The sequence below is a fragment of the Micropterus dolomieu genome, linkage group LG19, assembly GCF_021292245.1.
Source record: "Micropterus dolomieu isolate WLL.071019.BEF.003 ecotype Adirondacks linkage group LG19, ASM2129224v1, whole genome shotgun sequence".
Taxonomy (NCBI): domain Eukaryota; kingdom Metazoa; phylum Chordata; class Actinopteri; order Centrarchiformes; family Centrarchidae; genus Micropterus; species Micropterus dolomieu.
Genome location: NC_060168.1, coordinates 15,678,916 through 15,704,782, shown reverse-complemented (window position 1 = coordinate 15,704,782; position 25,867 = coordinate 15,678,916). Strand labels below are relative to the sequence as shown.

General features: G+C 42.7%; 4 protein-coding genes across 7 annotated transcripts; 2 read left to right on the top strand and 2 right to left on the bottom strand.

Annotated features, from left to right (window-relative positions):
* Positions 1 to 797: 797 nt before the first annotated feature.
* Positions 798 to 6,163, bottom strand: klb (klotho beta). Its single transcript, XM_046030985.1, has 6 exons — positions 5,402 to 6,163; positions 3,819 to 4,332; positions 3,452 to 3,720; positions 3,089 to 3,345; positions 1,937 to 2,868; positions 798 to 1,448 (listed from the first exon to the last, which is right to left on the bottom strand). Exons 1-6 carry the CDS (start codon positions 6,161 to 6,163, stop codon positions 1,024 to 1,026), a joined length of 3,159 nt encoding a protein of 1,052 aa, XP_045886941.1. The 3' UTR covers positions 798 to 1,023.
* A 1,626-nt stretch (positions 6,164 to 7,789) lies between these two features.
* Positions 7,790 to 11,494, top strand: tlr1 (toll-like receptor 1). Its single transcript, XM_046030101.1, has 2 exons — positions 7,790 to 8,061; positions 8,936 to 11,494. The coding sequence occupies exon 2, from the start codon at positions 8,943 to 8,945 to the stop codon at positions 11,340 to 11,342; it is 2,400 nt and encodes a 799-aa protein (XP_045886057.1). The 5' UTR covers positions 7,790 to 8,061; positions 8,936 to 8,942; the 3' UTR covers positions 11,343 to 11,494.
* An 85-nt stretch (positions 11,495 to 11,579) lies between these two features.
* On the bottom strand, positions 11,580 to 19,038 carry ints10 (integrator complex subunit 10). Its single transcript, XM_046030102.1, has 17 exons — positions 18,241 to 19,038; positions 18,031 to 18,098; positions 17,827 to 17,930; positions 17,574 to 17,713; positions 17,403 to 17,484; positions 17,190 to 17,330; positions 16,865 to 17,039; positions 16,007 to 16,176; positions 15,738 to 15,877; positions 15,390 to 15,543; positions 15,122 to 15,204; positions 14,743 to 14,898; positions 13,897 to 14,005; positions 13,550 to 13,629; positions 13,208 to 13,370; positions 13,015 to 13,108; positions 11,580 to 12,185 (listed from the first exon to the last, which is right to left on the bottom strand). Exons 1-17 carry the CDS (start codon positions 18,367 to 18,369, stop codon positions 12,029 to 12,031), a joined length of 2,145 nt encoding a protein of 714 aa, XP_045886058.1. The 5' UTR covers positions 18,370 to 19,038; the 3' UTR covers positions 11,580 to 12,028.
* On the top strand, positions 18,830 to 24,264 carry slc25a51b (solute carrier family 25 member 51b). 4 transcript variants are annotated; one of them, XM_046030103.1, is made up of 3 exons: positions 20,973 to 21,493; positions 22,060 to 22,100; positions 22,330 to 24,264. In XM_046030103.1, the coding sequence occupies exons 1-3, from the start codon at positions 21,475 to 21,477 to the stop codon at positions 23,308 to 23,310; spliced, it is 1,041 nt and encodes a 346-aa protein (XP_045886059.1). In that variant the 5' UTR covers positions 20,973 to 21,474; the 3' UTR covers positions 23,311 to 24,264. The 4 variants fall into 4 exon arrangements, with proteins under 4 accessions (XP_045886061.1, XP_045886060.1, XP_045886059.1 ...); XM_046030105.1 differs by lacking the exons at positions 20,973 to 21,493; positions 22,060 to 22,100 and adding an exon at positions 18,830 to 19,120; XM_046030104.1 differs by lacking the exons at positions 20,973 to 21,493; positions 22,060 to 22,100 and adding an exon at positions 20,704 to 20,858.
* The last annotated feature ends 1,603 nt before the right edge of the window (positions 24,265 to 25,867 follow it).

Sequence of the window (25,867 nt, the reverse complement as noted above, 5' to 3'; positions counted from 1 at the left end):
GGGTCATGTGACTTGCCATCCTGAACGCCTCTTCCCATTGGTTGATCTGTTCGTGATGAATCATTTGTTGTTATTATCATCATCATTATTATTATCATTATTTTTAAAATCAGATCCCGTGTGCCATTTTAGATCACCTTTTAATTGAAAATAAAAGTGATCTCTTAACAAACCTAAACAGTAAGCAGAGTTTCACACAATATCTATCTATCAGTAGATGAGTCATCCAGATGTGTTAATGTAGGCTGAGCCCCTGGCAACAATCATGTCAACCTCTGAAATGCAAAGTTATTTCATTCGTCCAGTCACAGACATTGCTGGACACTAACACATGAGCATAAACTGTACTTGTTGGTATTTTTCCCTCTTTTTTTTTTAACGAAAGACAGATCCGTGTTTCACATTGTTTCATCAGAGCGTCAAACTGTGACACTAGGGGGCGTCATTGTCCCATAGAGATTCTGTGGCAAAAATTATATCTGGTGTTGAAATGAAGTGGATAACATTTGATACTTCTGTGTTTTCAAACTCGTTCTTCTCACAATCCACAAGTACATATGAGCTGAACTTCATATAAAATATCATATTAAAGTCACATATATAATCATCACTGACTGTCTTTATTACAATACTACAATCATGGCATTGACATATTTTCATGGGTAAGGTGAGCAATTTAGTAAAGCATTTTCTTCTCCTATATAGTAAACCACAGAGCTCACATAACCAATTATCAATTTTTGTAAAAGAACAACGTGTGAGTCTTTGGCATTCAATATATCTGTTGCCATCTTATGGTCATTTTACTGTAGAAACTAACAAAATAGATTTTACAATTCTTTTAACCAATCACCTTCCATCTAATAACCTGTTATTACAGTAAAATGAATGGAAACACTTTCCCGCAAAAGTAATTGTTGGTAAAATGATCACAAACACAGACACAATCATCACTGGACCAAACACAATTATAGAGCATTGCTCTGACAGTGTGCCACACACAGTTTGTCTGCAACATTACAGTCAGTATTTAACAGGTGGACATGAGCATCCAGGGACTCCTTCCCTTCCTCGTCTCCTGCTCATTCTGTTCATCCCCCTCCCCCTGCCTCTTTTTTGGTTTCTCTTGGTGACGGTGACAAAGATGACAAGTGCTGCAAACATAGCAGCTGTTATTAGGAGACAACTTCCAAAAACCAGCATCGCTATGTTTTTGAACATCCATGCACATACAGAGCAAGGTTCGTGCAGCACACTAAGCCTGCAGGTCTGCATGGTGTTATCCTCGGGGAAACCACCACAAGTGATGATTTCTCTGTAGACGCCAATGGAGGCTTTGGCTTTGGATTTGTGGTGGGTTGAGGTGAAGAGGCCAAACTGGGGTACATGTCGATCTTGTAGCTTCCACATGTAGAAGCCCTGCAGGTTGACTCCATCCAATTGGCGAGCTGGAGGCAAATATAATAAAAGAGAAATGTGAGATAAGAATCACTCGTCGGCTCTCCAATTCCTCCTCCTCTTTGAGCAATATAGGTAACCCAGATATACTGTATTTTACAATGAAGAAAAACAAACATGTTAAGACTAGGCTACGTGCCTGTGTTAGAAAAAAGTAAGTAAATACAGGTGAGCTAAGGCCCATAAAGGGCAAAGTATGAACACAACATTTGATCAACACTGTCATTGCACTGCCTTTTCTCCCCTCCTCTCTCTTTTTATGATCCTGACAGTTTCTGTCTGGATTTTATAGGCAATATGCGCAATATGGTCATAAAACCTGTATTGCCTGTGGAGCTTTGCCTCTGCCTCAACATCCTGAACAATGCAGAGGTTTTGTTCCCACTGAAAAATAATTGTGCAAAACATTCTGGAAGGGAGAGGAACATTACATATTAGTCCAATGATGGAGATGAAGCATCTGAAATGCATGTCCCACCTTTCAAGGCCTCCTGCAGGTAACTCCTGAGAAAGTGTTGCCTGAGTTTGTCCTCAACAGGAGCCTGGTCATCAACCCCAATGGCTGTGATGATGATAGGCAGAGCCTCTCCATATCTCTGGCTCACCCAGTTTAGGGTCTTCCGCAGGCCCCAGGGTACAAGAGCCTGCCTCAGACTGGAGAAGGGCCAGGTGGGATCAGAAAGGATCAGACAGCCATGATCAGGTGGTTGTTTCTGCCGAAAATAAGCCTGCATGTGGGGATATGGAGAGACCAAACGGGTGGTGAAATGGTTCAGTGCAATAAAACTCAATGTCCCTCTGAGCTCCTCCTTCTCAGTCTCAGTAAAGCTGGGAAGAGGGGATCCAGGGAGGCCCGTTACTCGAGCTCTCTCCTTCAGGTAAGCCTTCATTTCTTGCGGGTAGTCCCCCTTGTTATGTTTCTCTTCATATCTAGTCCCCAGCAATGGGTCTAAGAAGCGACCAAGTTCAAACAAAAGGAATCTCTGTGCTGCTGCCGTATGTGAGTCCAGGAAGGGGTTTGCAGGTTCGGCCCAGTCGGCATGTAATGCGAGTGATACCAGCGCTCTCTGTTGACTAGAGTGTTCCCTCTCATACAGCCTCCAGGCTTTTGCGTGAGCCAGAAGAAGGTTATGAGCTGCGTGATGCGTCTCTTCCCCACTGGAATAAACATCTACCAGTCTGTTTGGCTCATTGATGGTGATCCAGTATGGAACCCAGGGGCCCAGCTGCTGGTAGCACAGTGCTGCATATTCCTGAAAGGCCTCCACTGTGCTGTAGTTGAGCCAACCACCAGAAGCATGCAGTGGCTTAGGCATGCCCAGATTTGGAGCTCTGTGTGTGGGGTAGTAGAGGATGACGACAGCCTGCAGGTCCAGCTTCTTGAGCTCAGTCAGGACACAGCGGTAGTACCTGTTAGATGTGAAACATGATCAGGAGTTAATATGTGTAGACAGAAAGAGGGACTGAGGTATCATCTTAAAATGTATGTATGAATCTGGCTAAAATATATAGCGTGGATCAGGTTATGTTTTGAAATTAATTGCATTGAACTGAAATTAATCAAATTGGGCTGAATTTTTTCTGTTTGTGGTCGCTAGGAATACTGAAATAGATGTTTGTGTATTTGTACCTCAGAGCTTCAGTGTTCACATTAGAGAGGTCTCCCTGGGGTAAAATCAGAGACCAGTTTAGGGCGAAGCGGTAGTGAGAAGCCCCAGTGGATGCAAACAGGCGAAGATGACCGCGAATAGCCAAGTAGTCAGTGCACTGGGCCCGGCTGGTGTGGAACATCACCCCTGGGACTGGACGCAATGACCCGTCTCCTGTCAGGTTCCAGCTGTACAAATGGGGGTCAGTAAACTGTGGTGAGAAAGGGTAGAAGTGGACCTACAATAACAAAAAAGACAAAAAAAATATCAGGGTGGACTTTCCATTCTTTTAGCATTTTTTGGTGTAAAACTCACACGCTTGTCTTCTGAGATTCTCCTCTTACCTGTAAAGTTGAGTCAGCCATACCCCAGTGAAAATTGCAGGGGAAACGGCCTTTAATCTCTCTGGAGGTTTCATCTCTGGGGAAACCACTGTCAGCGACAACACGCCTATAGTACTGAGCAGTGGTCTTGGGTCTCCTGGTTCGGTTTGGTTGGCTGAAGTCAATGTAGAAAAGGCCTCGCCTAATAGTGAAGCCATAATTCCACTCAAATCCATCCACCAATGACCAGGCGGAATAGCCAAACACCTGCACACCATCAAACTTGATAGCTGTAAATGAAAACACAGCAATAAAAAAATAGAGATTTCTTTCATTGAATTCATTGCATTGTCTAATTTTTAATTGCTCTTTTCACTTCTTCTCTTACCTTGCAGGACCTGGTTGATAAATCTCTTCATAAGGTAAATGGCTACAGTGTCCTCCTTTCCCACACTTTCTTCAGAAAACCAGCCTCCCTCAGCCACCAGCACCCTTGGGTCCCCATACTCCAGCTTTATCCAGCCCAGTACGCGCCTCAGGTCTGGGGCCACCGTCTGTCCATACTGGACCAGGCCCCGGCCCAGACGGAGGTTGTTAGGCCCGAAAGACAGAGCAAAAAAGTCAGCTGTTGCCTGCACCCAGAGCTTCTCCTCAGGAGAGAACGTGGGCAGAAGGGCACCATGCTTGATTTTTAAAGAGACTGGGTAGTCCCCATCACCAAAAATGGGGTTGGCAAACCAGCCAAGAACAGCCTCTATTGACTGCTGGCAGAGCTCAACATTAGTAGCTGTGGCTTGGCCTCTTTGAGGCTCAACCCAGTGGGATCCCAAAACAATGGATACCTTACCCTTCTGAGTTGGACGGAAAAAGGTGTTGTAGGTGTGCCATGCTTTCGCGTGTGCCTGGAAATCACAGCAGACACAGTATTATGATGCAGTCCATACAGCATGGTACAATAGGCCTACTTCACAGACACTTTTACATGTCCCAGTAGGAATTAGGTATTGTGCATGCTGGCTCGATGTTGTCAGCTGGACACAAAAGAGCTATGAGTAGCACCTATGCTTTTCCGAAAAGGACATCAAAAGTCAAAATGTCTGCTGTGAAACAATGAAAAAAAACTTCAAAGCACATATCTTTGCCACAGGTGCACGATGTTCTGAATTTGTTATTTTAGTGATATTAAACTTTAAATGCAGTAGTCGATAAGAAAATAATTACTTCTTCCTCTGCCTCGATTTAGGCTTATTTTTCACCAAATATAATTCAAAGTTGTACATGTTTTCTTGAGATATTGTGCCAGCTAACAGATAAATAATAAACAAACCAATGGGACCAAAGACGTAACTTAACGGAAATAATAGAGTAATCATGAAAACAATTTATTAGACATCAGAGAATTACTATTTGTTCACGCTATCTGCGCAGTGTTGGCTGTACACATACCATCTGTGTTTGATTGCATAAACATAAGTGATTATTAATGAGGCATATCTCCATGACTTCCTGTCACACACTGTTTCCCTCCAACACAAAAGTGCTGATGTGTTGGACTTTGACCTCAATGTCTCTTTAAGTGTCCTGTTTACTGATCAGAAACCTCTCAAAATAAAATATGTCCAATGAGTCAGCCAGGAGATAAATCAAAAAGTGAGCATTAAGGCTTTGCACTTGGCTGCACCAGTTATATGTTGCAAAGCAATAAAACAGACGTCATAGTCTTATTTGATGTAATTTGTCAGTGCTGACACTGGCGCGGTCTGTGTTTGCTTCACTGTCTTGTGACCTCACAATCATTTGGAGGACGCAAACATTCATTGACCGTCATAAACTGATACAGCTGCAGAAGTTCAAAGTTCACAGAAAGTGTCATCAGAGAAAGTCGTTTACAGATAAACCCAGTGTGAGTACAGTCTATGCTCATCTGCAGACTCACATTTTCAATCAGTCAATTGACCCTGCCTAACTTACCCTGATCAGGTTGTGGGCCACAATGAGAGAGCCAGCAGGACCCCCTGTTTCTCCAGGAGCGTGCACACCTGTCCCGTACCCCTGCACAGCCACCAGGTATGGATTGTGCATTGTGAGCCAGTACTTAACGTGGTTCCCAAATGTGTGGAAACAAAATGCAGCATACTCCTCAAACAGTCCCACTAGTGTGTCATTTTTCCAGCCTCCATATCGCTCCTGTAGGACTTGTGGCAGGTCCCAGTGATAGAGAGTGACAACCGGCTCGATTTTCTTTTCCAGAAGCCTCTTTATTAGGCGGCCGTAGTGCTCCACAGCAGCTGCATTGGGCTGACCCCTGGCATTCCCATCAGGAAAGAGTCGGGGCCAGGAGAGAGAGAAAGAGTAAGATCGTACACCTAGATACTCCAGTGCCTCCACATCTTCTTCCCAGCGAGAGTAGCTGTCACTGGCCACATTGGCAGTATCGGTTGCCAAATTAGCACTGACATTGGAGTGGGTGAAATGGTCCCAGATGGATGGGCCTTTCCCCTCCTGATCCCAGGCTCCCTCTGTCTGGAAGGCAGAGGTCCCCGAACCCCAAAGGAATCCTGAAGGGAAGGCGTCATGAAGGAAAGCCTGGTCTTTGATGATGGGGTCCGGCCTGGGTTGCTGCCAAGTCTTCCTGCCCTCCCCAGGCGAACAGGCTGCCTTGTTCAAACAACACACCAACAGGAGGGAGAGTAAGAGGCACTGACCAATGAAAGTTGACGGATGGTTCAGCATATTGAAGGAGTCTATCTTGTTTCAGAAATCCACTTGAAATGAGTAGCTGGTGTCACTTAGAGCAACTGCTCTGTTCAATATCATAAATCCTTCTGCGAAAGACAAGAAATCCATGATGGTGGAGGAGGGAAGAGAACGATCACAGCCAGGAGAGAGGAACATCTGAAGCTTCGAGGTGCTGCAGTGTCCATCCGACATCCTGGTCGGACTTCCCTATCTCTCTCTGTGTACTGTGTTCCCACTCAGCCCCTCCCTACCACATAATGTTCACACATACAACGCCTGACTCACATGCACTTGTATTACCATACTTTTGCGAAGTTTCTGGTAAATTAATTTCACATGTAATCCCAAAAACACTTCATCCAAAATAAAAAGACCCTTTAAATGAGACGAGCAACACGTAAAAGCATATTACTGAGCAGCTACAGTGAGGACACACATGCAGAGCTCTTAGCATGCTGCTGATTGCTGTGAAAAAAGTTCTTGTGTCAATAATTAGCTTGCACTCTGATCTTAACTCCATAACTAAGAAGTAGTTCACACTGCAGTCTATCATTTGCCCTCTTAAATTAAACTTTTCTTTGAAACAAGTGTCAAATTTGAGTTAACATTTTTTACCCATTATGAATTCACATGTTTAACACATATCTAGCACATTTATTCAAAAAAGAAGGATTGGCTATACAATGTTAGGGCAACCTGACAAAAAAACAGGCTGTTCTCTTGTTGTCTTCATGGCCAGAAGCTACTAAGCAAAGTGTCAGCAGTGATCGTCTAAGATTTGATCAAACCACACCAGGTGAGAACAGTGACACCAGCTCATATGACCTTATTAAATTTAGCTCCACTTACCGTATGAGGAACAGGCAATGACCCAAGGAAAGGAGTGAAAACATTGCTGGGAAGTGTGTGTGTGTGTGTGGGCCTGTATTTGATAAAGCCTCCCAATCACAATAAAACAGGTCAAAGCCCATCAAAAAGCCCTTCCTCATCCTCCTTCATTAAGGACAGTGTCTATAGCCATCTAGAGTAAACAGTGCAGTTGCCCAGGATACACTCTGCATTAGTGGGATAAGTTAATAGGGTTGGGAAATAGTCATCTACCACCCAGACTGACCTCACTATGGTTGCTAAGATACTGCAGAAAAGACGCCTCCAAAACGTTGAGCATTACAAAGTGAAGAGAGTTGTTAATAGTTTGTAGGATGGTCATTAAGTGACAGATCAGTCATGATTATGTCAGTTGCCCTTGGATCTGTGTGTGTCTTTGAGACAGAGGATCGACATCTTTTAAACACAGTCCACCTAATAAGAACACGAAAAGAACAAGAAGTTCAAATCTAAATTTGATTTAAATCAGAATAACTGAGCAGACTTAAATTCTTTCACTCTCATTACATATTGGCATCATTTTATGAAACAAGTAGTTTAGTATTATTACAGCAGATAACAATATAAAAAGGGGGAAGTGGAAAGAGGATGTACATGAGAGAAAAAAGTGATTGGTATAAGGCTTGCTTTCACTTCCACGGCTGTATCCTCTTAGCACAGTCATTTACCGTAACATGAGCGGAGGTTGTATCAGAAAGGCAAATGAGGAGAACAGAAACAGACCCCCTGACTGTCCGCAGAGCTGACAATCGTCTTTAGATAACAACTGGTTTTGTTTGTTGGTGCACTTTTCTTGCACATTTTTTCATAATTTAAGTAATTTTGCACCTTTGCAACTTTTACAGACTTAAAGACTGAGCACAAATACCTTCAACTACTTATTTAGACTGTCCACTTGGTGGTATTCAAATTATCCAAATATGATGGACTGCAACATATCAACTAATTAAAACCTCAACAAATCAACAACATATCAAGCTGCAGTGCTTCTGCCCTCAATACAGGTTAGTGCACTCTTTTGTCTATGTACTGTATTAGTGATTAGATTTTGTTTTATTTAGAGTTATTGAAATGTTTTATTTTACCACTATTTATGATGGGAGATGTCACTGTGACCAAATTGCATTTATTTAGCTGATGCTTTTATCAAACACAATAAGTGCATTACATGCAAAATAGCAGAATATATAGATTTTATCATTCAACACACACAGATAGAAGCAAATAAGAGTCTAGAAAAGTATTTTTAAAAAGCACAATGGTTTAAACTATGTATGTATTTTATTTGTATTTACTATGTAAATCTAATGCATTTGCTCACTTCAGTATTTAAATATGACTTTGGATTTAAATAAATCAATATCTGTATTTAAATTAGATGTGGGACGTGTGGATGCATACATAATCCTAATGTTTTGACTGATCAAACACAGTTCATTTTCAAACAAGACTTCATATTATGACACTGCAGGCCAAATAGGGTAAAACCATTCAAACTGCATATTCTGTGTACACTCAGTTGCCAGTTTGTTAGGTACACCTCGCTATACCTAATGCAACCTAATACAAGAGTCCTGCAATAAATCCTACCTTCATGAAGGTTAAAAAAGTTCCATTTTGTTGAAACTGTTTTAGAGAGGTGTGGACTAAAGGTGCTGTGTTTTACTATTTCTTCTTACTATTCTTTTGTCCCCTCAATTATATCTATGAGGTTCTGCTAAACAACAGAAACACCTCTCTTTATTAGGCAATACAGTTCAACAGCACCACAAACTACATCTTCCAAAATGACCATGAAGTTGAATCAACACCTCTTTAAAACAGTTTAGACTGGCATCAACACTAACATTTTTGTTTATTTCCTTACTTTCCCTCCAGGCAAACAATGAGGCCTGTGACTGCTGCCCTCTGGGCGGCAGCCATGTTGGTGGGATTCCAGCTGAGTGCTTCATTCACTGATAGCATCGTGGACCGCTCATCCCAAAACCTCTCCTTAGTCCCAAGAGACCTGCCTCAGACGGTTGAGTTTTTAGACATTTCATGCAACCACATACAGCAACTTTACCATGGAGACTTCAAGAACACCACTCTCCTGAGGTTCCTCAACATTTCATGGAATAGTTTGGAGGAGATTGACTCGGAGACGTTCCTCGACACACCCCTCCTGGAGGATCTGGACCTGTCACACAACCGACTGAAGAACCTTTCCGGTCAGCGTTACCTGTTCCACACAGAGAACCTTTTGGCACTAAATTTGAGCTGCAACAAGTTTCTCACAATGACACTGGGGGGTGAGTTCAGCTCCCTGGTAAAACTAGAGAAATTAGCACTTGGTGCAAAAAACATCAGTACAGGTGATTTCAAGAATATTGCTCAAGTGAAACTACGCACACTGACCCTTTCCATGGAGGATGCACTGGTTTACGAAGCAGGTAGCCTTAAGGATGTTCATGCTCAAAGGCTTCAGATAGCCTTCACTAGAAATCAAATAATAGACCATGATCTGTTTGCTGATGCTCTGTCACTCTTTGTTGAAGTGGAGTTGATGAATTTGACTGGAGGCTACAAAGACCTAAGTGAGCAGTTGAGAGAGAGAGCCAAAATCCACACATCTCATCTTGATCTCAGCAACATAACAATCGACTGGCCAGATTTAACTCACTTTGTAAACGTGGTTCTGTGTACATCTCTTACCAGTCTGAGCGCCTCTGATGTGGCCCTCAACAAGTTGCCTTATATAGACACTAATGTGACCAAGACATGTAAAATGCAGTCCTTTTCAGCTAGAAGGGTAGTGGTGAAGTCTTTCTTCTTTTCACAGGAGGCTGTATACAACTTTTTTATCAACCTGCCAGTGGAGAGTTTTGCAATCTTCGAGACTCCAATGATACACATGACATGCCCAAGGTCGCAGAGTCCTATCCTCCAGCTGGACTTCTCCTTTTGTGCTCTATCTGACTCCATATTCTCCAGAGTGGAGGCTCAGAAGACTGTTGAATGTGAGACTCTGGATAACGTGAGGAAACTGATTCTCGTAGGCAACAATCTAAAGAGCCTTCATATGCTGAGTGAACGCGTGCAACACATGAAGTCCCTGCAACATCTGGACCTCAGCCTCAACTCCCTAGTTTATGATGGTCTGGAAGAATGTGTCTGGCCACCAAACATCACCAACATGATTCTGTCTTCTAATGGTCTGACAGGCTCAGTTTTTAAATGTCTACCAATAGGAACAGAGACACTGGACCTCCAGAACAACCAGGTTTCTGTAGTGCCATCATCCATCTTAAAACTGGAAAACCTTTCATCACTGAATCTAAATGCTAACAGGCTGCGGGACCTGCCAGTATGTAATGGTTTCCCCGTACTGATTGAGCTTCAGCTCAAGTCAAACTCCCTCCACGCCCCGTCAGTGAACAAGCTGGAAAGCTGCCCCAATCTGAAAACTCTGGATGTCAGTTACAACCCCTTCATCTGCACCTGCGCTCTGAGGAGTTTCATAAGTCTTGGCATCAAGTCTGAAAAGAGCAATGGAATTGAATTGCTGAACTGGCCAACGGACTATTCCTGCTCATACCCTGAGGCCGACAGAAACTCCACCTTGAAAAACATCTGGATCCTAGAGATCACCTGTAACGCTGGCCTTCTAGCTGCCATCATCTTGTGCCCAACAGTGATAGTGATCACCGCAGTTGTGACGCTGTGCCATCAATTGGATGTTCTCTGGTATATCAGCATGATCTTGCAGTGGACCAGAGCCAAACGCCGTGCCAGAATGCGACAAGTTCGACCCGAAGATCTGGTCGGTATCGAGTTTCACGCTTTTGTTTCTTACAGCCAGCATGACGCAGACTGGGTGCACAATTCCCTCCTCTCCAACCTTGAAGGCCCTACAGGAGGGCTCCGAATCTGCCATCATGAGAAAAACTTTGTGCCGGGAAAGACAATTATTGAGAACATCATCACATGTGTTGAGAAAAGCCGACGCTCCATGTTTGTGCTCTCTGCTCACTTTGTCAAGAGCGAGTGGTGCCATTACGAGCTGTACTTTGCCAGCCACCAACACCTTTCTCGGGACTCGGACAGCATTGTGCTGGTGCTGCTCGAGCCTCTGCCTCTATACCTGATCCCATCCAAGTACTACCAGCTGAAGTCCATAATGGGTCGGCACACATATTTGGAGTATCCTCAGGACAGGGCCAAGCACAGGTTTTTCTGGGCCAACCTCAGGGCTGCCCTACAGGCAGACCTGCCAAATGCACCAGCCGCAGAACTAGAGGAGTGACTGTGGTAGGCAGACTGAAAGAGGAAGAGGAAGTGTGAATTGGACTGATGGGAAAGTTTGCATGAGGGAATGCAGCAGAAATAAAGACATGTGGGTGCTTTGGGGTGACAGAAAAATAAAGTGTACATTCTCTATTCTCTAGAGCACACTTTCTTGAGCTTCATCGTCTAATTTTTTATCTTGTACAGAAGATGAATGGATTGTTCTTGCATCATATAATAACTCAACTTCTTTAAATCATTTAGATGACATTTAATAGAAACATGTCTTCCATTGTTGTATTTGTAACAAAAACAATAAATCTTGCACAAGAATATCAAAAATGCTCTTAATTCTTTTGTCAACGCTGACTCCCACAAAATGTCACAACACGATTAAAGCACTTTAAATGTGGTTAAGCACATGTTGTGGTTAAAAACCAAGAAAAAAAAGACTACACACATACAAGGAAAACTGCATGAGCACAGTAGATTCAGAAACATGGTATTCTCTCCAACTCACTGAGAAGAGAGATCCACTTTTAAAGGAAGGAGACTTGCTCTTTTCTTAAGAGTTCAGTGTGGGATGACAAAAGACAGGAGCGTGAGAAATGAGTCCAGTGCTGGGGTCATAAAGTCAGTCCAGCTGCACTAAAACTGTGAACAGGATATCAACTATGAAAAGGTTTAAAAGTCATAGGCCAGGTGTCAAGGAAGGGACTGGATGATGATGATTTTCTCGTTGATGCAGAAGCGGTGAAGCACAGTGAACAAGTTCTCTCCACAGCGCGACACCTGCCTCTCCATGGCCAGACGGAAATCTTCCTTCACTCCTTTGGTGATCCCACGAGTCACTGTGTGGTGTCTGTAAAAAAAATAAATAAATAAAAGCACACAAAAATAAACGCAAACATACATATGGAAGAAAACAGAAATGTATTATTATGAGATGATTTGTAAGAAAACACAGAGACTAAGATTTATGTCATGACAAAAGTTTCATCATCAAAAATAAGAACCACATAAAAAACATGTCCACAAATGAAATGAGATCAAGTGTTATGAAAAAGGGGGGAAAAAAATTAAATTGACTGCACAACAAGACCAACATCATTCTCAAATAACAACAGCAACAACAGTGATGACCACACAAAGACGAGCAAAAACTCAAAATAAACAAACGCCGACAGGAAATCAAAGAACGACTAACTCCTGATGTAAAATGACAGGCCCAAATCAAAACTGGGAGAATGACAAGCCTTGAAGTTGGGAATGAAGGGTGGGTGACTGGTGTGGGGGAGGGATGGGACTGTGGGAGGATGGGCCTGGGGTACCTGTCCATCGTCTGCACCCCTTGTAGCAGGAGGGTATTTAACTCCACCCCCAGGGCGGGACTAGGGTTCCTGAGGGACAGCAACATTCAACAACTGTCAGTGAGGGTGCATTCAAACGTCTTAACTTCTAAATCAAAGAATGAAGGAGTTTCATATAAGTTTTATTTTCACCATAAACCCCTTCTCTTTCCAACGTCTGCTCTGTTAACAGCATTGTCAGTTCAAAGTAACATTGTCCCCACAGGCCACGTCTACTTAGATCTTCAATCAACAGCACTGTTCTCTCTGAAAACAGCAACAGAACGGGAGTGTGCGGAGTCACGATGCAAACTGAAAGGTTTCTGGATGCGAGGCGCTTACTTGATCAACATGCCCTGATTGGGCAGCAGCTCCAGTTGAATCCTCCCTCCCTCAGGAGTGCGCAGGTATGCAAACTCCTCCAGCATGTCAATATCTGACAAAAATAATGAGCTTATGGAAACTAACATCTGAGGCAAGAGAGCACAAATAAAAATCATATCATTTGCCAATGCGTGGTTACAAAAAAGGATACTGGTGACATAGTTGAAGAAATTCTCATACTGAAAACTGCCTTGCTGGCAGATTTTCTCCACTGCCTTTAAAAACAGCATTTCACCCTGTGGCCAGTCATGCTGCAGGAGCACCACCACATGACCGAGGGACAGGTCGTCACGACTGTCTGTGAAGGCACGGAGCTGATTGGACAAAATGGAAAAAAACAGACAAAGGGGGTTATACAAGGTTTAATATCTAAATAGTCTAGATACAGAAAAATGCATCAGCACAGATTGTGCTCGTCTTATCACAGTCCAACTATAAAAATAATATATATTCTAAAACGTCATCCATTCACTCTTTTAACTAGTTGAAGTACCTTAAAGCAGGCCAGCATCAGCTGGAGACAGAAAGGTAACACAGCTTTGCTGGTGCAGGGAAGCAACCTCAGGTCATTACCTAGATATGATAATCAGTTATTATACAGTTACATGATGAATGGTGTCATTCATATTTTTCTCAATAATATGTAAAGGGAACTTGTGGTTGTCCCTGGTCACAACAATCTGTCAAGTCACAGACTCACACAAATGCCACCATTTTTGTCAAAAATATGAAACCACTTTGCGCTCAGCACAAAAGGTAGATTAGATTTTAAATAACCAGTCAAAAGCTGTTCATAGGTCAGAATCAGTCGGTCGTTTTACAAAAGCAGGAAGGGTTTACCTTTCCTCGTTTTTGTCTTGACTCTACCCTGATCCTCTGGGTTTTTTGTTGGTTCTTGGTTCGGGGGCACCAGCCCGCTGACAACATCAAGCAGCTTCTCACAGGCCATCTGATTAAAAGATACAGCACATTGCATATACATCACATCTGTAAACAGGGCAGGGCTATTACACTAACAAATCATGAAGTGTCATGAAAATACACTGTCTGTGTACTTCTTATGTGTACTCTAAATCCTGTTGTCAGTCTGTAATGGATATCTTTTTGCTTCAAAACAAAAAACTTTTTTGAAAATGATTAGTGACCATACACAAGTTTTAACATCTGGGAAAGTTAAGTCAAATGTCATTTATCCTTTATTATTCTTTCAAAGATGTATTTTTTTTCCCCCATCATATTGTCAATTCTATACTTTATATTAGGATTTTTGACCTTCAGTACTTGCTTTATCTTTGTTATATTTTTTCACCAACTATGTTATGCACCAAAATAACAAAGCAAATTCCTTGTATACGTGTAAACCTACTCGGCAATAAAACTCATTCTGGTTCAAAAATTGACCTTAATTATAACGCCATCTGCAGGCCAGTTGGTGTTATAGATTACACAGTGTTGTGTTTTTGTGCCATATCTCTAAATTCAGCAGATTTTGTAATATGTTGAAAAGAGACAGCAATTACTGCTCAATACAAAAGTTTAACATCATATTTTTGAACCAGGGGTGCATTCAGAATATGGAAAAGGGGGTGGAAGAATGAAGAGACATGCAACCTGTGTTTGTATATGAATGTCTCCTGACCCCTAATAACCCTATAAGAAAGTGTGCATGTGTGTGCGAGTGTGTACCCTGTACTCTCCCAGCGCATAGTGGCAGGAGGCCTGCTGTATGAGGGCCCTGTGGTGCTCCAGACTGGCCTGACCTGAGGGGCTCTGCTGTTCAGGCTGAGGCTGCTGTACTACAGCCATCTGGTGCAGGCTGGAGAGGGCCTTACGGTACTGTCCCTGGAGAGACACACATATAGCATCTAGTCACAGACACCGCATGATAAATAAATATCTCCCAATTAGGAAAACTATAATGTATTCATTATAATAAATGTCCCTCAGGTTCATCCACTTACTGTCAGCAGTTTTGTTATGTTACATATAGTTATTGCTATATCCTATTAAGTTAAACTTAACCCCATGAATGATACCACCGATGAAAGGTCAGAAGGTGTCTTGCCTGGTATATGATCATGTCGGACAGGAATATTCTGAACCACAGCCAGCTGTCCGTCTTCCAAGAGGCACAGATCTTCTTGAACTCTGTTAAAATGCAATGTTACAAAATCCCTCAAATAATAATTTTCTACCTTTTGCCTCCAAGGAGACACAAAGAAAAGTTGTCCAGAGAAATGTTTTAAAATCCAAAACACCATCTGCAGCTGTAGTGGTTTAATATATAATACGATGACTGAAGCCTGTCAGTCACAGACAGAAGAGGTGTTTACCAGTTTCCAGGCCATCATGTGAGTGAAGAAGATCCCAGCTTTCCCTCGCTGTGCGGAAGCTCTCCAGAGTCTCAGACCAGCCGAGCATCTCAGTCTTGTTCACTAAAATGTGCCGACCGCGACCTTTTCCCAACCCCTCCTCATCATCTGAGCTCTACAGTGACACACACACACACACACACACACACACACCAGCAGATACAATGGAAACACACTATAATCACATACTGAAACCTATTCAAGAACACGTACACAACAACTGTGCACACTTAAAGTGATCTGTCGGTCTTTCTCTGCCCTCACCAAAATCAGTTAGAAACAAGTAAATGATTTCTGATCTGTCCTCACCATCGTCTTCTCTCTACCGTCTGCCAGTTTGCGTTTTTTATGTGCATGTTTCAATGCTCCTCTTTCCACCTCCACATCATTATACACCGAGCTCAAATCCTCTACCAGGATCCACGGCCCCGAGCTCAACGCATTCACACCTGCAGAACATAAAACACATCATTCGATCATATAAGCTTTAATTGAAAAGACATTAAACGTGCATATCCTGAAGACCTAGACCGAAAAGTGCAGGGGACTTTCGTGTGCTTGGAAACACAAAGGCTGACCCTGGAACAGAGCCGGCTGTACAGCTGAGACGTAAAGGAAGGCGCTGCGGAAGAGGACGAGCGCAGTACAGATGACCACTTGACTGCAGCAGCGGGACCTTGTGTCTCCTTCAAGACCAGGCAGGTAGCGACACAGCTCCTTCACTCTTTGCAGCATGTCCACATAACTCCTGGAGCATAAGGTACAACCACAAAAACATTTATGCTCCTGTTTAAAAACGCTATACATATAGGAGGTATAGATAACATCTGTAGGTACTGCAAGAAATAAGTGATCTAAACAACTTCTTTCCCTATGTTTCTCACTTTTACACACTTCCTAACACATGATGGAACTGTCATTAGTACACTGAGTCGGACACCAGTAATGTTCAATTGAATTGTTTCTATTAATAATTCATATTATTACTCTTAACATTTAACAGTTATTATATGTTTATTACTGATTATGTAATAACATAATATACAACATATACAGCACTAGCAAATTAGTTCCTACACTACTACATATCAATCTGTATTGTCCATTTGTCCTGAAAACACGCACTGCCTTGCCACAACATTTTACTATCCATCTATCTGGACTCCTGTGGGGTCTCTTTTTCTTATATGGGCTAACAGGAAAAACTATTCATCCATTTAAATCAATGACGGTAGATTAAATATTAGAAAAAACTCTCCGTATAACAGCACCACAAAACTACAGCCTCCAAAATGACCATGAAGTTAAATCAACACCTCTCTAAAGTAGGATTTATTGTATGAGACTGGATTCACTTAAGCTTGGTGTAACTAATAAATAAATAAATACAGAATGAGCCTGAAAAACAGTCCTGGCTGATTGACAGGCAGACAGACCTCTGTCCCTTGTCTCCCTGCCACTCGCAGCGTGCCCCGACCACAGCAAGGATATCCAACAGCCTCTCCCAAGGTTCGGCTACCACTGACGACTTTTCCGACAGGCCGTCAATCACGTATCGCTGAGAGCCACGGGAAATGCTGGGGGACTTCAGAGACCCACCTTCTTGAGAGCCTGTAGCAAAAAAGAGGAGCAGGAAGGTAGGCAGTGAATAGAAAACATATCAACACAGACCCTAACGTAGGGCAAGAAATCTTGAGGGTTAATGTGACCACACTGGGTTAGCACTGAGAGAAAAGCAACATCAACACGGTGCAGCTTTACCCTGTATCTGTACATCAGGTGAGGGTCCACGGGTCACATAGCCGATGTAGAATTCAGCTGCTTTCAGCATGTACTTCTGCATGAGGCTGGCCGGCAAGCGCATGTCCATGTTGTTTATGACCAAAGGAAGGACATCACACACTGTAATAATAAGAAAGAATTGGTGAGAAAGTTTCTTTTTGTTTTATTGCAAATGAAAAGTGTTACACTCACCAAAAAGTTTTCTGAAGCAGTTGACAGGAGTCTCCACATTCTCTGATGCCTCTGCCTCTAGCAATGTTTCTCCTAGATTGACCTAAACATATGGCAGAATGTTACCAGTGACTGCTGTAGCGCCATTTACTCTAGGTCCAAATGTCAACACGTTGTGTTATTATTACGCACCCCGTGTTGAACCACAGACTCTGGAAAGCGCTTAAGAAGGAGGAGCAGCATCTCCGCCTTCTCTAAAGTGTTGAAACACTGCTCTGTGGCTTTCAGTAGCATCTCACACTGCACACGGCCAGGCAGTGTCTCAAAAAGGCCTGAGGAAGACAAACACACATATCTAGAAAAACAGACACTCTTCAGTATCACACTAATGTATACTAATGTTTGCATGGCCTGGATCCTAAAGAGGCTGTTACACTCCTCTTACCTCGTAGAAACTGTGCATGTTTGTCCTGTGAGTCACTGCGCAGGGCGGCTGTGATGACACTGATCTCCCGCCAAACAATGGGCTGATCTGGAAAGTTTATAAACCTAAAGGATGGACAATTCATTGGCAAGTGTTAGCTCAGATTTAGCAAAGGGCACCTGACATTAAAGTTAGCAACCATAAAGACAGCTCACTGTAACTCACATGTCATACAGCAGTCTCCCTGCTGAAGCGGTCCTCTCTGCGTTGCGTTCAATTATGTACATTTCATACTGTGAAAACAACCAAACTGTAACATTGGACTCATGACAGAGGATCAGCTCACATAATCACAAATGTCAAACACGTTATAATGGTTGATTTATATGTACATTCATATAACTGCGGTGGTTTGGTGGAAATTCTCAATGTTACCTGTATATTGAAATCTGCAGGGTAAAGGGTCCTGGCAGTTATGAGCCAGGCTTTGGCCGCACAGGGATCATCAGAGACCAGCTCCCGGGCTCTTTTCACCAAAAACTCACAGTCTTTTTGCGCTGACATTTTACATGAACTGAGCTTCAAGTGCTGAAGGTGACAAAACTGACCCCACACGCAGTTCAGGCTGTAACTCAACACATACGGTTCTCTTACAAGTCTCGGTGGATAAATTTCAAGTGCAATCTGTGACCAAGGTTAGCGTTAAGCTGAAGAGATTTGTTCTCTGCAATACAGAAAACAGCTAGCAACACATAGCTAGTTAGCGTTGGCTATGTGTCAGTCAATTGACATATTTTCTACAATCGTTCACCAAACTGTTATCTATTATTCAATTATATTATATACACATAACAATAATGCACATGAAGAAAGAGAAGAGCATCTTAAAGTCCTTCTGAAATTACCAGTCAAAGCTAAGCCTTTATTTACCGACACATTCTCTCACGTTACGACAATGACGACACGCCGTAGTCGTAAAACTGAGGCTGCATTCTACTTTACGACCAACATTCAAACATTTCCTGATTAGCTAGTCTCACCAAAACAACGCGAAAATTTGTTCGTTTTAGTGTTTTACTCAACATATGTTGTGCGTCGAAACATCCGGGATAATCTACCAACCCAAACTATCAACTACTTACATCGTACTATTACAATAAAGTACAATTAAGTGTGTCAAATGTGACAGAAGCTCTCTGAAGTCAGCTGTAGCCATGGATGTAGCCCCATCCATATACTCGCAATCTGCGCAGGTATGAGAAGCCGCCTAGGCCAAAATTGAGTACTTCGGAATCTGAATCAGCTTTATTGCCAGGTATGTGTACACATGAGGAATTACTCTGGATTGTACAATGCTCACGGTGTGCTTACTTATACAATAATACAACAAGACAATAATAATCAAACACGGGCTTCACTGGACACATACCTATATACTACATGTACTAAGCACTGGCACATACAAATATACTCTAATGCATATGCATACATATATACATTCATTCAATTCATTCAATTTTATTTATATAGCGCCAAATCACAACAACAGTTATCTCTGAGCGCTTTTCATAAAAGAGCAGGTCTAGACCATATGGTATTTACAGAAGCCCAAGAGTTCCCACCAAGAGCAAGCACAAGGCGACAGGGGCAAGGAAAAACTTGGGGGGGGGGCAAGAGAGGAACAGAGAGAAAAAGAGAGGGATGGAAGGAGAGAGAGGGGAGGGAGGCAGCCTACATAATATACACACAGAGGTACAGACAGTAAAGGTAATGTTGCTATAGACTGAATGAATAATGGTACAGATATTTATAGTAGTGTTAATGATAATAATCGTAATGTTAATGATTATAATAACAATAGGACTAGTAACAATAGTCGCTGCAGCAGAGGGTGTCGAGCAGGAACACGGGGGCAGCAGGTGACCCGCAGCCACAGATCCAGACTCCACATCTCCAGAACCAGAAACACCTGCAGGAAGTGATAGGAGGAGAGAGGAGAGGGACAAGAAAGCACAAGACTACTGGAAAGGGGAGAAGTAGTGTTAGTAACATACAATAATGGGATGAGGTTGCATAGAGAGGGAGAGAAAGAAGAGGAGAGAGGAGCTCAGTGCATCATGGGAAATTCCCCGGCAGTCTAGGCCTATAGCAGCATAACTAAGGGATGGTTCAGGACTCACCTGAGCCAGCCCTAACTATAAGCTTTATCAAAGAGGAAAGTCTTAAGCCTACTCTTAACATGTACATGTACATGCATATACATATTTACAGGCATGCGCTGCGTGTGTGTGTGTGTATCAGAATGTATTTATGTTTATGCTTGATTATGTATACATGTGTGCTTATGTAACAGCTGCTGACTCTTATCACTGCAGTCAGTTACACTTAGTATGTACTGTAAAGTACTGTATTAAGTAATGTCTCTGGTTACACCAATGATTTAGCTGTGAGTGTTACTACTGAGTACACTCTAAGGAGTGAGAGTGGGGAGGGTCTGTGTTGGCCCAAGTTGGCGCCATATACTTTTTTTCAATCTTTATTTTATTGAGAATACAAACAAACAGACATGTACTCAAAGGGTGGCACACCAACCGCAAACATAAACATAAAATAATAAGTTATACAAGTGGAAGCAAAATGCAGATCATGGCTAAAGCTAAAGCGGTCTAATTTGCTTCATAAGCTGCTCACATCTCTTTCTATGATCAATGTCATTGCAACAGCTGTGGAAAATAATTATAAAGTATGAAGCTCTATTTATCCAAATGTAATGCATGCCTTCGTTCATGCATGCCTGTATGTATATGCATGTGTGTATATACATGAAAGCATGCATGTTTAAGTGCTCAGTACTGGTAACTACTGTATGTATTTGCAAGTGAAGTGTTCAGTTTGGCCCGGGCACCTTCTCATACGCAGGCGCTAAAGATGCATTGCTGTTGTCACCTGCTGTTGCAGACACGACCTACACTTGTGTCCCATTTACCCTGCGGGAAACTATTGCACTCTTCCTGTTTGTTCAGGGACAGGACAGCGACCGGTACACACGGCAGGTAAAGACTAATTTCTAAGTCCGGCTCAATCAAAAATTGCTAGGCGCTATTTTGCCTCTTGACATTCAGCTCAGCTGCTGTCTAAGTCTCCGCCTGTCCATAACTCTGAATATGCTAACGTTAGCCACATGCTAGGCAGACAAGTATTTTGTTGTAACGTTAGCATGCAGCCATTATTTCTGACCCTGGTCTCGCGTCAGTCCGTCCTCGTTTTACCTTTAACATACATCTGATGGACTGTTACTAACATAACCGAGGAGGCCCAGTCACTAACAGTGATGAGCAAGTTGGCTAGCATTTGGGTGTGTAACTTAGCCATTGAGCTAAGTAAGCATGCTAGCCCGTCGGTGATAAGCTGATCTTTAGCTATGTAACTATTCGTACAGTCAGTAATATTGCTTCGTGCTCGGAAACGAACTGTTAACTTAAATTAGGCATTTATGTCTGTATCAACCCACTGATAACTACAAGGTGGGGTTCAAAGGAAGCGTCGGATTACTTTGGCTAATTGGGTTGTTGTCTTCTGCACAAATCCGTTGGTTTAGTAAAAGTATCAAGATCAAAATGTGGTCATCGTTTTACCTAATAGGAAAATACTTGCTTCCTGGTTAAAAATATGACAATGCAAAACGCAGGTAAGGAACCATCACCATTTACGTTTAGCCTAACTTTATTTTATAACCCAGAGTAAAATAAGTCATTAACTTTTGTGTAATATAGGCTTAGGTGATCAAACAGCTCTATGTAGTTGCTGTTGAAGATTGAAAAGGGCATCAGCGCAATAATTTATTTGTTATAGTTTTTATTACATAGTTTTTAAATTCCATAACAGGCTCTGGCACGTCTGTAGGCGTGTGGCAGTCTGGTATGTCCGTAAACTGCCTATGGGTAACGTTATATTATACAGACCTAAAACTGTGTGATATTTTGGTTGAGTACTGTGACCCCTCCACAGCTTTGCCACAGCTATAATTAGACAACTCCTATACTAAATGCTTTTTTTTTTTTTTTGTGGGAGGATCTTGCTTTCATTTGAGCAGATTTGTTATTCCTTTTGTGTGAGGTAGAGCATGCAACTAGCATCTTATTACTTAAACAATCTCCAGTAAACACTTTATGATGACGAATACGCAGTGCTCTCCTCCCCCATGACTAAGCTGGCACTTATCAGTCTGTTAAGTTGTGTAATTACTCTTATCAGGGGCCAGTTGGGGCAGCCTGGTTGTGGGCTGCAAGTTGAAGGTAAGTGGCTACGGTTAAAAAGTTCAGAGCTTAGTTAAGTAAGTGAGTGTACAATGTCCCCATTTTCATTTGTGACATCAGATCGTCACTGTCTCACATTCCCATGTTTCTTGTCTCCGTTTGCCATCATACTATTTCATGAAGGGGGAAAATGCTATACAAATCATTCAAAAAAGATCATTATTATTAATTAAGGAGGTCTGACTGATATTTCCCCTCTCTTTCACAGGGTCTGTATTTTACAGAAGAGTGCGGTTCTGATGTGAAGCTGGAGGAACAGGCTGTGGAGCACTGTCCTCCCATGGCTGTTAGCACCATGGACTCTGAGTCAGGAGTTAAAGGAGGCCGTTCCCTGCTGCCTGCTGGGGCTTTGAATGGCAGCCTGGGCCATCAAGGGAAGCACTATGTCTGCGGCTCCATTGCAGCTTTTACCAATATCGTGGTGACCTTCCCCATTCAGAAGGTCCTGTTCCGCCAGCAGCTGCACGGTGTGTTGGTCACAGAGGCGGTGCAGCAGCTGCAGAGGGATGGGCTGAGGAATCTTTACCGGGGCCTGCTGCCCCCGCTGCTCCAGAAGAGCACTACAGTGGCCATCATGTTTGGCCTGTACGAGGACTTCTCTAGAGTCTTACTAGAACGGGCCGGTGGCAGCGGTGTGCCAGAGCTGGTGACCAGAAGCTTTGCTGCAGCATTGGCTGGAACCGCAGAGGCCATCCTTACGCCATTTGAGCGTGTGCAGACTCTCCTACAAGACCATCGGCACCACGGGCGCTTCAACAACACAGCCCACACCTTCCGGACACTTCTGACTGAGTACGGTGTCAGAGAGTGCTACCGTGGCCTCGTGCCCATACTCATCCGTAATGGCCCTAGCAATGTGTTCTTCTTTGGGCTCCGTGGGCCCATTAAGGAGCAGCTACCAGAAGCCACTAGCTGGGGAGGTCACCTGGTTAATGATTTTGTGTGTGGAGGTTTGTTAGGGGCAGCCCTTGGCATCATGTTCTATCCTTTAAATGTGGTAAAGTCCCGGGCTCAGTCTCAGGTTGGTGGAGCCTTCCAGCCTTGCAAAGAGGTGCTGCTAACAGTGTGGCGAGAAAGGGGTGGCAGTTTGCCCAAGCTCTTCAGGGGGGCGCACCTCAACTACCACCGTTCACTCCTCTCTTGGGGGATTATTAATGCCACCTATGAGCTGCTGCTGAAGCTCATTTGAGAGGGGGAATGGAGATGAGATCTAGAGAGGAAGAGAAAGTATCTAAAGGAAACACCTGCATGGAGTTTGTTGAGAAGAAAGGAAATTGTAAAGTTAAGCTTTTGCACTTGCTGTATGGAAATGTTTTTGGGATGCTGGAGTTTCCATGACTAAAAGACTGCAATGAAGTTGCACTTCTGACAGGGGCCAACAGTCAGTGTGATATAAACCACCTGCCATTGTTACCATTTACTGTTGTCAAAACATTAAAAACAAGACACATACTTTATAGACACAAGACACATTCTACATTTAGCCTATACAAAACTTGTGCCAGGGTCCAATTGAAATGCCATTGTTTGCTCTGTGTACAAAGATTTGAAGGAGCAAACTGAACTCCAGTGTTTTTTTCCCCACAGTTTAAAACAAAGGTTTCCTGACTGGATTGGATCGAGTTCTTTTGCTGGAGTAGCTGTTTTTTCATATGTGCTGTGAGCTGTGGTGTGTCTTGTTGACAATATCTGTCTGTTTGCCCAAGAGCACTTTCTCTGTGAAGCTGTATTCTGCCACTTAAATTAAATACTTTTATACTTCTGACCACTGAAATACCCCACGATTAATTGTCAAGGAGAGTGTATTAATTGTTGGCCATTTTATTTCTCTTTATGCTCCATCTCCACTTATTCAGCATTTACATTAATGAGATCAGAACGCTAATGCTTAGGAAATGTTTGAAATGAGTATCAGTGGTATACGTGTTCTTGGAAATCCTAGCAGACACATGCAGGCATGCTAATTTGAACAGTTTCTGCTTTCACACATGATTCCTCTTTGCCTGTTGGAGGAGAACTTTGTTCAAACGCTTTTTGTCTTGGTTTATTTTATGAAGTGCTACTGGCAGGGTGTATGTGTTGTTTGAGTTTGGAGAAGTGTCCATTGATGTATATGTCAGTAAAACATACAGTTACACCCAGATCTTGTCTGTTTTTATAATTTATGGAAAGGAGGAAAATAACATTTAATGTAGACTTATGTTGCTTTCCAACAATTAATCCCAGCTTCAGAGAAAAATATTAATTTGATAATGCACCATGCTTCATTTGTTCATTGGGGGCTATTATTCGTTGACTGATTATCAAACTGATAATATCTTAAATATCTCTTGTTTTATACATGTATCTCCCTCCTTCTGATCATTCTTTTAGATCTTCCCTCCTCTCACGCTTGCTCTCCTCTCTGCCCGTAACATCTGTTGACATAATGGGCTCAGATTTCAAGCTTGAGTAGATGCAGTCACTCACCACCCAGCAGCTCTTGCTGGGTACGACAGCCCGAAGAGGAAAGGCATGCTGCTTGGACACTGAGAGAGACTGAACAGTAATGGTGCCGAGAGAAGACAGGGGCAGAGGGTAATGTTCAGTGGCACAAAAAGCTTAAGCTGCCATGTAAATGGATCACTTGGCCTATTTCTTCAGTTCTTTTCATTTTGACCACAGTGTACCGCTTTCAGATCTGTTCAGAATTTTCTAAGGTTTCCTCTTCGAAAGTAAGACCTTTTATCGAATTAGGTTTTGAAAGTGGGACACCCTTGCTTAGATTAAATAATGCTGTGTTTTATAATTACCACGTTCCCTGAAGCACAAGTCACCAAATTGCTGAATAATTGCAACCAAAATGAAATGTTTGAAATCAATCCATTAAAAGTGTTGACAGTAAATAAGTCTGTTATGTGGGTGTTTATGAGGGCACATTTGTCAGCTGTCAAGTTTTCTCAAATAATGAGTTTAAAAACAAAAACACCAAAAAAAAAAATGTAATAGAGGCACCTACACAGTAAATTATAAAACTGAATGGCTTCTGTGTGTCTTGTCTTCCCTGACTAATACTTCACAATGACATGTCTCATCTATCTGCCCTTGCCCAAACAACATAATCCCTTACTTGTAATCAATCACACAAACAGCATCACCATTGCAATTATGTATTCTAGATGAACAGGCTAACGCTGAATCATAAGCAATGATGTAAACAGACGTTCAACACCTCTTGCTGTTTCTATCTACACTCACCTAAAGGAACTTATTAGGAACACCATACTAATACTGTGTTTGACCCCCTTTCGCCTTCAGAACTGCCTTAATTCTATGTGGCATTGATTCAACAAGGTGCTGAAAGCATTCTTTAGAAATGTTGTCCCATATTGATAGGATAGCATCTTGCAGTTGATGGAGATTTGTGGGATGCACATCCAGGGCACGAAGCTCCCGTTCCACCACATCCCAAAGATGCTCTATTGGGTTGAGATCTGGTGACTGTGGGGGCCATTTTAGTACAGTGAACTCATTGTCATGTTCAAGAAACCAATTTGAAATGATTCGAGCTTTGTGACATGGTGCATTATCCTGCTGGAAGTAGCCATCAGAGGATGGGTACATGGTGGCCATAAAGGGATGGACATGGTCAGAAACAATGCTCAGGTTGGCCGTGGCATTTAAACGATGCCCAATTGGCACTAAGGGGCCTAAAGTGTGCCAAGAAAACATCCCCCACACCATTACACCACCACCACCAGCCTGCA

Bases quoted from the DNA above. Each gene is read 5' to 3' on its own strand.
- slc25a51b (XM_046030103.1), top strand. The intron at 22,101-22,329 runs GTAAGTGGCTAC...TCTCTTTCACAG, and splicing joins TTGTGGGCTGCAAGTTGAAG to GGTCTGTATTTTACAGAAGA.
- tlr1 (XM_046030101.1), top strand. From the start codon at position 8,943: ATGAGGCCTGTGACTGCTGCCCTCTGGGCGGCAGCCATGTTGGTGGGA.
- klb (XM_046030985.1), bottom strand. From the start codon at position 6,163: ATGCTGAACCATCCGTCAACTTTCATTGGTCAGTGCCTCTTACTCTCC. The intron at 4,333-5,401 runs GTAAGTTAGGCA...TGTGATTTCCAG, and splicing joins TGGCCCACAACCTGATCAGG to GCACACGCGAAAGCATGGCA. The intron at 3,346-3,451 runs GTAAGAGGAGAA...TTGTTATTGTAG, and splicing joins TGGCTGACTCAACTTTACAG to GTCCACTTCTACCCTTTCTC.
- ints10 (XM_046030102.1), bottom strand. From the start codon at position 18,369: ATGTCAGCGCAAAAAGACTGTGAGTTTTTGGTGAAAAGAGCCCGGGAG. The intron at 13,371-13,549 runs GTACTTCAACTA...TTGTCCAATCAG, and splicing joins TGATGCTGGCCTGCTTTAAG to CTCCGTGCCTTCACAGACAG. The intron at 13,109-13,207 runs GTATCCTTTTTT...TATTTTTGTCAG, and splicing joins TTTCTTCAACTATGTCACCA to ATATTGACATGCTGGAGGAG.